A 13401-nucleotide genomic window follows, 5' to 3' on the forward strand; every position below is an offset into this window, starting at 1 on the left:
TAGAAACATTATGGTCATCCCTACTTCTTTGTATTGCATTTGATCTAGCCAACTTCTCCCTATTGCATTTGATCCTGCCCAGGGGGAGGATGTGACCAGCATCTTTGTTCTATACACACAACCATTTGACAAGATGGAGTTCTCGCCGAGCTGGATCTTGGTTTTGATCAGAACAGCCAAACAATCGCATGTTTTTCTGGTCGAATGTTGCAGGGGATAATACCTCCATTTTGATCTCTTGTTTGTCAAATTACGTTGCATTGCAAGGCCAGGAAGGCAAACTAGCATATTGGTTCTATACACACAATCAGTTCGTTCACAAGACAATACTAGTCCTTTTCGGACCCGTATACTACACTCATACCACTAGTAGAAACTAAACAGCCAAACCGTATCGCGTATGAAGTATGTACAGAGCCGCCAACACGTGTGTGTATTGTGTACACCCAGCGTTCGTCAGACCTGCGTTTGTTTTTTATCAACGACGTCAGAGTCTTGAGACTTTTCTTGGGAAGCAGATTAGTTCTTTAGGATGGCCTCAAACTCGCCGCCGGCCGTGTCCCGCCGGCTGGACTTCCGCCACCGCCGGTCCCACGGCATCATCGGCCAGCACTTGACGGAGTCGCTGTCTCTCTCCCTGCAAACAGCACCGGTATTAGACTTTGTTAGGTTTAGCATCGCACTGGCTGTATTACAAAAATCAAACCATGATGAAAGTGGTGATTTCTTCCACGCAAAAGTAGATTTGCACTGGATTCCTATATTAGACTTTGTCTGAAGTAATTACTTTCTGTTCTCCTTATTAGGTGAGCTAATTCTGAAAAGGCTTACATTTTGAGGAAAAAAAACTTTAAGAGGTTGGGATACATCTACGAAGTACTAAGTTATACTACTAAATATATGGCAGATTGCACTGTCCAACACGACATCTGCGCTCAAGTCACGCTCATATGTACAGTTGGCTTCCAACTTAGTGACCATCTGCAGGTGCAGTGGTCGCTGTCGCGAGACCTCTCTATCGGCGTTTAGCTCCCGTGGTGCACAGCAGGGATGTGGGTGTGATCAAGTCATCAAGCAAGCTGCACACGCCTTCAGCTGGAATAGGATACTGGATATAACACTAGATTTAGTCAGTGGCAAATCGGCAGCAGCCTCGTCGGCTATGCAGTTGAGGTGCGCAGCTTAAGTACACTCGCGCGCCTTGGAATTGTCGCGCCGTGCGTGCCGGCTTTGGTTTAGCCAGGCCTGCTGCACTGCGTCAACAGTGTCTAAACGTATTCGCTTGGATGTTCCTATGCCCCTGTCTATTGATTGGTAGAAGACCGAGCCCTAACAATTATCCAAAATGGAACAAAGAAGAACGAAGCACCAAATCACTTCCGACGTACGCAATCCATGATCTCATCGTAACAGCGAGCTGCTGCAGCAACAAACTAGCGCGCGATGCAGAGTGTTTGAGAGCTAGTAATTCGTACCGATGCAGAGCGTGTGTTGTGGATGTCAGGATGTGTGATTTGCAAGCGAACCGATCGATCGAAATGGAGTGCCTATTAGGGAGTACGTTGTCCGATCAATTAATGGATGGATTAGTTACCTCTTGTTGGAGTCGTCGGGAACGACGGCGGCCCTGGCGGGGCCGGAGACGGAGGACCCGCGGCCGCCGGCGCGCGGGGCGGTGAAGCTGCGGGTGATGGAGCGGGGCATGTAGAAGTTGAGGAGGACGCTGTCGCTGCTGCTGCGGAAGCTGCTCCTCGCGCTCCCGCTCCCGCTCCCGCTCTCGCTCCGCCGCCTCGAGGAGGGAAAAGGTTTGGTCTTCGCCGCCGGCTGCTGCTCGGACTGCCAACCAGGCCTCCCCAGGGGGCTCGGGATCGGCTCCTTCCTCTCGCTCGGGCTCGGCGGCAGCGGCGGCGGAAGGGGCAGGCCAGCGTTGGCGCCCCCGGAGGCGGCGGTCTTCTCGACGAGGTCGGTGAGGGAGAGCTCGTAGTCGGACTCGGGGAGGCCGTGCAGCATGCCGAGCATCTCGTCCCGCCTCCGCGCGATCTCCAGCGCCCTGGCCGACGGAGAAGCGGCCCCGTACGGCGCCTGCTGCAGGCTCATCCCCGGCACCCACATGCTCCCCGCCGGTAGTAACCGCCGCTCCGAGCCCGCCTGCAGCATGGCCGGCAGTAAGATTGCTGCGGTCGACTATATGGAGGAGAAGGACTAGGGAGGGGGGAAGTGGTGGTGGTGGTGAGCGCGACGACGGACTGCCCGCGCGCGTGTACTTGAGAAGGCGGAGAGGCGGTGCGTGTGATGGCGAGGGAGACGACGAAGCGCCTACATAAGAGGCACGCGGGCAAGCCAGCGATATGGCGGGAAAGCGACGGTTGGATACGTGACGTTGGGATCTACTGTACTACTAGAAGGCCTCGCGCGCTTTTGCGGGGCGTGCCTTCGGTTGCAAGCATGGAAGTCTTTTCTTCCTAGAATGCAGAGGCATGGAAGTCTGGGAACTCTAGAAGCGTTAGAGCAAGTCTAAAGTGCCCGGTCCGTCATGTGCGACGCTGCAACTGCACCCTGCCACACTACCTCAAAATCCAGAGTATCTGATACGCCCTCATCGACTCTGCTTTCTTGCTGCTATGCACAAGCTATCTTTGGTGGGATTTGCTAGCTCAGAACTAAGTTCGAACTCACTCTACACCATTTAATTTACTTCGTGATTCGTGCTAGTCATCAGTTGTGAGATGAGATGCAATTGAGATTTGATGACATCATCTGATTCAGAATGAAACTAGTTCTCAGTCGAAATAGTCACGCCCATCCTTAATGCTTTCCGAGTCGTTGGTTTCACGCCAAGCAAGCTGGCTCGTTCGTGGACCGTTTGGAGACTCTTAGGGCTTAGTCACTCCTAGCTAAGGTGTCAAGCGGGGCGGGATGCGGGAAGAAAATTTGCACCGGCTCCTCTTTAATTATTACTTTAATATACAATGCTCATTTTTGCTGTATTTCTTGTTTTGCGGGACGGGATGCGGGCGTCGCTTGCCACCTTACTCGTAGCAAACCTCGTCCTCCTTCACAAGTTGCGGGCATTTTTTTTTTGTTCAACTAGTACTACTAAAGTTTCAGCACTAGTTCCTTCATCTTCTATCAGATATATATTCTGGTCTATCGAGCATGAAAATTGTTTGAATTTTGGTACCAAAGGGTTTTTAACGATGCCATGGCAGAGGTTTTGCACACTTGATGGCCCATTCAATGAACAAAAGAAGCTAAAGAAATGAAACGCTTTTGAAAAAAATAATACATTGATTTTTCTATAATTTTATTTGCAAGACATGACATACAGAAATAATGGATTCCAATAGACTTCCTTTCTGTATTTTACTTTTATATTCTTACTTTTTTTTGTATCTTCTTTTTAATATACCTATTTTTAGTTTTCCCAATTATCTTAACTTCCTTAAAATTTTATGTTTTATCCTTTTCCCGGTACTTCTTATTTAATATTCCGTGAAATTTGATGGTTTTGCCTTTTCATGTTACTTAATTTTAAATTATTGAATATGTGTATTATATTAATATACACTATCCTAAAAGGTTATATGTTATATGAACAGAAGAAGCTAAAAAAGTACATCGGTTTTGAAAAAATAATACCATACAGAAAGGATAGTTTTAGGGGGATCGTGGAAGAACAAGTATTCTTATTAAAATATTTAATTTTCTAGAATTTTATTAGAAAGACATGACATACATAAATATTTTAGGAAACTATGGATTCCAATAGACTTCCTTTCTCTAATTTTATTTTTTTATTTTTGTATCTTTGAAATATTTTGTACCTTTCCTCATCCAAGACTATGTTTTAGTGCTTCTAGATTCTTTGCTTTCACGCCAAGCACGCGGGCCTTCGTTGATAAAATATATGAATAAATTGCATCTAAATAGGAGAAACTGATCATGTGTAATGCGATTGCTAGAACTAGAGAACCTAGAAAGATGTGAAAGAGTGGAAAACATGACATATGGCGTAGCCGGAGCCAAGGAAACAACATCTTTCGCATCAACGTTGTCACCCGTGTCGCCGAAGAGATTGGCGATGACCGGGAAAATTTGTCGTCGAGGAAGGAGTCCTCATACGACGTGATGTCGCCAATAGTCGTGCCGAAGCCGAAAAAAATTGAACTCCCCTCAACCATACATGTCTACGAGAGGTGAATTTTCGAAGGCCTATTGTCCAGTCATTTGGCGTACACTGGAAGATGCAAATGGGAAAGAAGCTCACAAATTACTACACAATTAATTTACCGAACAACAAAAATATAAGCGACATGCACAATCCATGGAACACGAGCACGGTGCGCATGGCGGGCAGCGGAGGAGTGCATGTGAACTATTTCTCTTCTCACTCACTTAGTGGAGCTACAAGAACTCACCGTATAAGCTGCTCAACTCTCATCCAACGAGTAATATGGAACTAAACTTCAGTTTGAACCTTTGCCATAGATTAATGGGCCATATGAGAATTTCAAATTTGTATTGGGCTAGGTTTTAAGCCCCACGAGCTAAATTCTAACAATTATCTTACCTTTGGTACATTTTTATGTTTATGCTTTTTCATGGCATTTCTTATTTAATTTAAATTATTGAAAATGTGTATTATAAAATAATATGCACCATCCTAAAGAAATAATATACATCATCTTTTGTTCATATATGTTTACAAAGAACAGGATTGCCATGGTAGATGTTCTACAAGGATTGTGAAGGTAGAGAAAACGCCTCCATGTTTATGATTCTTGCAGTGAGGTTTCTCATGTGTAATCCATATTTTTTCGCGCATGGAATGTGCTTATGTGCTTCCATTTTCCAGCGGCGGTTATTCAGGTCGACATTGCCATCAGTGATAACTCACTACGGAGCATTTTGCTCAGGTAGTTTCCCTCACCGGTCACCAACGTGCTACATCAGTTGATCTATCATCACCAAACTACATCACTCAGCACTTAACGCTTCGACAGAACCACCGTACCTACTCGCTGAGCTGCTGGCTGCTGCCTGATGTGCTCCTTTACCTTGACCATAACATACACATTTAATACATCAGACATGTTAGCTGAATACCTGGAAACAGATGGGAGAAATTTGACCATCGACATCTTGATGATGCTGACACCCTAACCATTTAGATTAAGAGAACCAACTTGATAGGCTAAAACACAGTAGCACACTAACACTTTAGGCCCCGCTTGGCAAGCCGTTTACTTTCCTCCCCGCTTGGCAAGCCAACAATAGTTACTTCTGTCCTGGTTTACAAGTTCTACGTGTATCTCTAGATCGCCAATTTAACCGACGTAACACAAGATATATATTGGAAAGTTCAGATGTTGTATTTTTTAATGGTATAATTTTTATAGTGTAAATTTTATATTATATTAGTTAAATTGACAATCCTGGGATACGCGTAAACCCTATAAATTCGGCTTTCGCTGCTGAAGCAATTTCGATGAGAGAAGGGTTGGCCTGGCTAATCGCATGGGATGTACCAATGTTGAAGCGGAGTCTGATTCTATGGACGTTGTGCATGCTTGCATGGGAGAAGAAGCCTGGTGGGGGTGAAGCATCAGCTGTGTTCGCTGATTCTGTAGACCTGATGACGCAGATCCGAAATATTTCTTTTAAATACTGTCCACGAGAAGCCAATGAAGTTGCTCACGACTTAGCTAGATCTTGTTTTCTAGATAAAATCTCTTGTAATTGGATAGCTGATCCTACTAGTTTTATTTTGAGCAAACTTATAAAGGATGCAACTATTGTTGGCAATTAACAAAATTCCACAGCACCCCAGCCCCCGCACGCCCCCACCCCTAACCCTCCTCCCGCACCCCAACCTAACCGCCACCGCCGCCGCCGCCGGCAGCGCCGCCGGGGCAAAGTCCCACGGGGCGTGGCGGCGGCGGGGGCTCCTCCTCGTCGACGCCTGGTGACGGCGGTCGGATCTCCTTCCTCGATGCATGGCGGGCGCGGATGAGTCGGGCGGCGGCGGCCTGCGCTGCGCCCCTTCTCCCGTCGGCTCCCCTGGCGGCCGGCGCATGGGATGGGCGGCGGCGGCCAGCGCTGCGGCCTCCCTCCTCCCGTCGGCTCCGCAGCACTCCGGCAGGGGTTGGTGGTGGGCGGCGGCCAGGCTCATGGCCTGCGCCAATTTCCCCCCGCCTCTTGCCGGTGAGTGGAGGCGATCTCGGGTTTCACCCGCGACACGAGGTCGCCCGGGGCAGCAGCCTTGGGTACGACGGTGGAGGTGGCCCTCTTCTTCGCCGGAGAGGGTCGGCCTACGGTTGGTGGTGGTGGATCTATCGATCTATCACCGCGTTCCGGCGGCAAGATGGAGATGCTTGGAAGCCGGCGACGGAGTCGCTGGTGGAGGGTTGGCATGGCCAGCCCGGGACGGTCGCCGACGTGTTGGTCCGACCTGAATAAAGGTGGTGGTCCTAGGGTCTCTCTTGCGTGAAGAGGAAGACCTACTGGAGGCCTGGACTCGTGATCTAGCCGGAGTGTTGAGTTCCGGAAGGCTCCGCTGGCGAATGTAACAGTGCTTTTTGCCTGGAGTTTGCTGGATCGGTGGTATTCGGTCGTGCGCACCCATGCTTTTATTCCGACCGATTGGTTCTGGAGGGAGCGGCGCGAAGCTCTTTTTCTGTGTTGACATCAAGTGCCTATGGATCCATGATGAAAGTCGGAAGAAGGGAAGTTCATGAAGGCCGGAGGGGAGGACTAGCTAAGGGAGGTTCAAATCTCCGCGCTGTTGAGGGATTTGCTTGGTCTTCCGGGATTCACAACAGCGGTATGAAAGTGGGGGCGACAACACAAGTGAAGTTCAGAGTCCTACCTTTCAGGGTGAAAACCCAAGGTCTGGCCTTAACTGGTTGTGTCTGGCAATGACCTTGTTGGAGGCATTGTTTTGAGAGCGGGGACTATCTTCAGGGTGAAAACCTAAGATCTTTGATCGGGCGACGATGGTGTTAGCGCACTGTTTCCTTCTTGGAGGCGTAGTTTTTGGAGAGTCAGTACTTCAGGTGTTGTCTTGGCGGTGGATGTATTGCTGTTGTTAGGCCCGAGATACTGTAGCGGGACTTTTGTTTCTTAGTTTTCTTTTCCTTTTTTGGCTGTGTGCATCCGTAGTGCCATTAGGGTGGTGCGTTGTTGCAGAGGCTGGGTGTAATTGGTATCGTTTTGATATTAATATATTCCCTTTATCGAAAAAACAAAATTCCGCAGCAGAGTCCTGCTGTTTCGCTCAAAAAAAGAAAAGCAGGGGCATATTTTCCAGGCCACCGACGAGCGTTTTTTGGCCTAAAAACATGCCAAAATCAGGCCAATTCACAAGTAGTGCGACCAATTTGCACGTCACTAACAACTTTTGGGACTGCTGTTGTATGTAGGTCAACATAAAAGAGCGGGCGATTTGCACAAAAATAACCCAAAAGTGAAAGAAAAGCACAGACTAACCCTCCGGCGAAACTATTTCACCAATCTAACCCTTTTGTGTGGCGCCCCTCCCACGGGCGCCATACAAGCCCATGTGGCTCCCCTCCTGCCGGCGCCACTGTCCCAGCCGACGTGGCCCCCTCGCCGCTGAGCTGGTGCGCCCATCCGACGTGGCACCATGTGTGGCGCCCCTCCCAACGGCGCCACACATGCACTTGTAATTGCCCAAAACATACTGTGAGACAAATCCTCTGGGACTTAGCCGTTTTGCGAGGCTCGATGTGTGGCGCTGATGTCTACTTCCCCCTCCTTTTCCTGTAGACAGTGTTGGGCCTCCAAGAGCAGAGGTTTGTAGAACAGCAGCAAGTTTTCCCTTAAGTGGATCACCCAAGGTTTATCGAACTCAGGGAGGAAGAGGTCAAAGATATCCCTCTCATGCAACCCTGCAACCACAAAGCAAGAAGTCTCTTGTGTCCCCAACACACCTAATAGGTGCACTAGTTCGGCGAAGAGATAGTGAAATACAGGTGGTATGAATATATATGAGCAGTAGCAACGATGCCAGAAAATAGCTTGCTGGCGTGTAGTTGATGGTGGTAGTATTGCAGCAGTAGTAACACAGTGAAACAGTAAACAAGCAGTAGTAACGCAGCAGTATTTAGGAACAAGGCCTAGGGATTAGACTTTCATTAGTGGACACTCTCAACATTGATCACATAACAGAATAGATAAATGCATACTGTACACTCTTGTTGGATGATGAACACATTGCGTAGGATTACACGAACCCTCAATGCCGGAGTTAACAAGCTCCACAATTCAATGTTCATATTTAAATAACCTTAGAGTGTAAGATAGATCAATACGACTAAACCAAGTACTAACATAGGAAGCACACTGTCACCTTCACACTATGTAGGAGGAATAGATCACATCAATACCATCATAGCAATAGTTAAATTCATAATCTACAAGAGATCATAATCATAGCATACGCCAAGTACTAACACGGATGCACACACTGTCACCATTACACCGTGCAGGAGGAATAAAACTACTTTAATAACATCACTAGAGTAGCACATAGATAAATTGTGATACAAAACACATTGCAATCATAAAGAGATATAAATAAGCACTTCACTATGCCATTCATAACAGTGAATAAGTATTCTGTGAAATATAGCCTAAGAGACCCACACGGTGCACACACTGTCACCTTTACACACGTGGGACAAGGAGTCTCCGGAGATCACATAAGTAAAATTCACTTGACTAGCATAACGACATCTAGATTACAAGCATCATCATATGAATCTCAATCATGTAAAGCAGCTCATGAGATTATTGTATTGAAGTACATAGGAGAGAGATGAACCAAATAGCTACCGGTACAGCCCCGAGCCTCGATGGAGAACTACTCCCTCCTCATGGGAGCAGCAGCGGTGATGAAGATGGCGGTGGAGATGGCAGCGGTGTCGATGGAGAAGCCTTCCGGGGGCACTTCCCCGTTCCGGCGGCGTGCCGGAACAGAGACTCCTGTCCCCCAGATCTTGGCTTCGCGATGGCGGCGTCTCTGGAAGGTTTCTGTGGGTTTCGTCAATCGTGTCGATGTTTTTAGGTCAGGGACGAATATATAGGCGAAGAGGCGGCGTCAGAAGGTCGAAGCGGCGCCGACACTATAGGGCGGCGCGGCCAGGGCCTGGGCCGCGCCGGCCTATGGTCTGGGGGCCCAGTGCCCCCCTCTGGTCCTTCTCGTGTGTTCTGGATGCTTCCGGGCAAAATAGGAACCTGGGCGTTGATTTCGTCCGATTCCGAGAATATTTCGTTACTAGGATTTCTGAAACCAAAAGCAGAGAAACAGAATCGGCACTTCGGCATCTTGTTAATAGGTTAGTTCCATAAAATGCACGAATATGACATAAAGTGTGCATAAAACATGTAGATAACATCAATAATGTGGCATGGAACATAAGAAATTATCGATACGTCGGAGACGTATCAGCATCCCCAAGCTTAGTTTCTGCTCGTCCCGAGCAGGTAAACGATAAACAAAGATAATTTCTGGAGTGACATGCCATCATAAACTTGATCATACTATTGTAAACACATGTAATGAATGCAACGATCAAAACAATGGTAATGACATGAGTAAACAACTGAATCATAAAGCAAAGACTTTTCATGAATAGTATTTTCAAGACAAGCATCAATAAGTCTTGCATAAGAGTTAACTCATAAAGCAATAATTCAAAGTAGAGGTATTGAAGCAACATAAAGGAAGATGAAGTTTCAGCGGTTGCTTTCAACTTATAACATGTATATCTCATGGATAATTTTCAATGCAAAGCAATATAACAAATGCAATATGCAAATATGTAGGAATCAATGCACAGTTCACACAAGTGTTTGCTTCTTGAGGTGGAGAGAAATAGGTGAACTGACTCAACAATGAAAGTAAAAGAATGGTCCTCCATAGAGGAAAAGCATCGATTGCTATATTTGTGCTAGAGCTTTGATTTTGAAAACATGAAACAATTTTGTCAACGGTAGTAATAAAGCATATGTATCATGTAAATTATATCTTATAAGTTGCAAGCCTCATGCATAGTATACTAATAGTGCCCGCACCTTGTCCTAATTAGTTTGGACTACCGGATCATCGCAATGCACATGTTTTAACCAAGTGTCACAAAGGGGTACCTCTATGCCGCCTGTACAAAGGTCTAAGGAGAAAGCTCGCATTGGATTTCTCGCTATTGATTATTCTCAACTTAGACATCCATACCGGGACAACATAGACAACAGATAATGGACTCCTCTTTTATGCATAAGCATGTAACAACAATTAATAATTTTCTCATATGAGATTGAGGATATATGTCCAAAACTGAAACTTCCACCATGGATCATGGCTTTAGTTAGCGGCCCAATGTTCTTCTCTAACAATATGCATGCTTAACCATAAGGTGGTAGATCTCTCTTACTTCAGACAAGACGAACATGCATAGCAACTCACATGAAATTCAACAAAGAGTAGTTGATGGCGTCCCCAGTGAACATGGTTATCGCACAACAAGCAACTTAATAAGAGATAAAGTGCATAAGTACATATTCCATACCACAATAGTTTTTAAGCTATTTGTCCCATGAGCTATATATTGTAAAGGTGAATGATGGAATTTTATAGGTAGCACTCAAGCAATTTACTTTGGAATGGCGGAGAAATACCATGTAGTAGGTAGGTATGGTGGACACAAATGGCATAATAGTTGGCTCAAGGATTTTGGATGCATGAGAAGTATTCCCTCTCGATACAAGGCTTAGGCTAGCAAGGTTATTTGAAACAAACACAAGGATGAACCGGTGCAGCAAAACTCACATAAAAGACATATTGTAAACATTATAAGACTCTACACCGTCTTCCTTGTTGTTCAAACTCAATACTAGAAATTATCTAGACCTTAGAGAGACCAAATATGCAAACCAAATTTTAGCATGCTCTATGTATTTCTTCATTAATGAGTGCAAAGTATATGATGCAAGAGCTTAAACATGAGCACAACAATTGCCAAGTATCACATTATCCAAGACATTTTAGCAAATTACTACATGTATCATTTTCCAATTCCAACCATATAACAATTTAACGAAGAAGAAACTTCGCCATGAATACTAAAAGATAAGAACACATGTGTTCATATGAACCAGCGGAGCGTGTCTCTCTCCCACACAAGCATTTATTCACACAAAACAAAAACAAAAACACACAGACGCTCCAAGTAAAGCACATAAGATGTGACCGAATAAAAATATAGTTTCAAGAGAAGGAACCTGATAATTTGTCGATGAAGAAGGGGATGCCTTGGGCATCCCCAAGCTTAGATGCTTGAGTCTTCTTGAAATATGCAGGGATGAACCACCGGGGCATCCCCAAGCTTAGAGCTTTCACTCTTCTTGATCATAGTATATCATCCTCCTCTCTTGACCCTTGAAAACTTCCTTCACACCAAACTTCTCATAAACTTCATTAGAGGGGTTAGTACATAATCAAAAACTCACATGTTCAGAGGTGACACAATCATTCTTAACACTTCTGGACATTGCTCAAAGCTACTGGAAGGTAATGGAACAAAGAAATCCACCCAACACAGCGAAAGAAGCAATGCGAAATAAAAGGCAGAATCTGTCAAAACAGAACAGTCCGTAAAGACGAATTTTTAATAAATACTTCCGTTGCTCAGATCAGAAAACTCAAAACTAATGAAAGTTGCGTACATATCTGAGGAACACGCACGTAAATTGGCATATTTTTCTGATTTTTCTACAGAGAAAACAGCCCAGATTCGTGACAGATAGAAATCTGTTTCTGCGCAGAAATCCAAATCTAGTATCAACCTTCGATTAGAGGCTTCACTTGGCACAACAAAACATAAAACTAAGATAAGGAGAGGTTGCTACAGTAGTAAACAACTTCCAAGACACAAATATAAAACAAAGTACTGTAGCAAAATAACACATGGGTTATCTCCCAAGAAGTTCTTTCTTTATAGCCATTAAGATGGGCTCAGCAGTTTTGATGATGCACTCGCAAGAAATAGTAGTTGAAGCAAAAGAGAGCATCAAAAGGCAAATTCAAAACACATTTAAGTCTAACATGCTTCCTATGCATAGGAATCTTGTAAATAAACAAGTTCATGAAGAGCAAAGTAACAAGCATAGGAAGATAAAACAAGTGTAGCTTAAAAAATTTCAGCACATAGAGAGGTGTTTTGGTAACATGAAAATTTCTACAACCATATTTTCCTCTCTCATAATAATATCCAGTAGCATCATGAGCAAACTCAACAATATAACTATCACATAAAGCATTCTTATCATGAGTCTCATGCATAAAATTATTACTCTCCACATAAGCATAATCAATTTTATTAGTTGTAGTGGGAGCAAATTCAACAAAGTAGCTATCATTATTATTCTCATCAAGTGTAGGAGGCATAGTATAATCACAACAAAATTTACTCTCCATAGTAGGTGGCACCAAAAGACCACTATCATTATAATCATCATATATGGGAGGCAAAGTATCATCAAAGAAAATTTTCTCCTCAATGCTTGGGGGACTAAAAAGATCATGAAAACCAGCTTCCCCAAGCTTAGAACTTTCTATATCATTATCAACAATGGTGTTCAAAGCGTTCATACTAATATTACTACCAGCATGCAAATAAGATTCCATAGGTTTTTTAATTTTCGCATCAAACAATCCATGTTTTAAATCAGGAAATAGCATAAGAAGCTCATTTTTGTCCATTATGCCAAACTAGTGTAAACAAGAAACAAAAAGTTGCAATTGCAGGATCTAAAGGAAATAGCTTCGAGTACTTACAATGCGCCGGAAAATAGCTTAGTAGCCGAGATCCGGAGTGTGAGTACCTTTTACCTTTCCTCCCCGGCAACGGCGCCAGAAAATAGCTTGATGTCTACTTCCCCCTCCTTTTCACAGCAGGTGTTGGGCCTCCAAGAGCGAGAGGTTTGTAGAACAGCAGCAAGTTTTCCTTTAAGTGGATCACCCAAGGTTTATCGAACTCAGGGAGGAAGAGGTCAAAGATATCCCTCTCATGCAACCCTGCAACCACAAAGCAAGAAGTCTCTTGTGTCCCCAACACACCTAATAGGTGCACTAGTTCGGCGAAGAGATAGTGAAATACAGGTGGTATGAATATATATGAGCAGTAGCAACGATGCCGAGAAAATAGCTTCTTTGGCGTGTAGTTGATGGTGGTAGTATTGCAGCAGTAGTAACACAGTGAAACAGTAAACAAGCAGTAGTAACGCAGCAGTATTTAGGAACAAGGCCTAGGGATTAGACTTTCACTAGTGGACACTCTCAACATTGATCACATAACAGAATAGATAAATGCATACTCTACA

General features: G+C 44.8%; 1 protein-coding gene across 1 annotated transcript; it reads right to left on the minus strand.

Annotated features, from left to right (window-relative positions):
• Positions 1-207: 207 nt before the first annotated feature.
• On the minus strand, positions 208-2358 carry LOC127297270 (uncharacterized). Its single transcript, XM_051327565.2, has 2 exons — positions 1595-2358; positions 208-637 (listed from the first exon to the last, which is right to left on the minus strand). The coding sequence occupies exons 1-2, from the start codon at positions 2155-2157 to the stop codon at positions 520-522; spliced, it is 681 nt and encodes a 226-aa protein (XP_051183525.1). The 5' UTR covers positions 2158-2358; the 3' UTR covers positions 208-519.
• Between the last annotated feature and the right edge of the window lie 11043 nt (positions 2359-13401).

Source organism: Lolium perenne, chromosome 4 (genome assembly GCF_019359855.2).
Source record: "Lolium perenne isolate Kyuss_39 chromosome 4, Kyuss_2.0, whole genome shotgun sequence".
In the NCBI taxonomy this organism is placed as follows: Eukaryota; Viridiplantae; Streptophyta; class Magnoliopsida; order Poales; family Poaceae; genus Lolium; species Lolium perenne.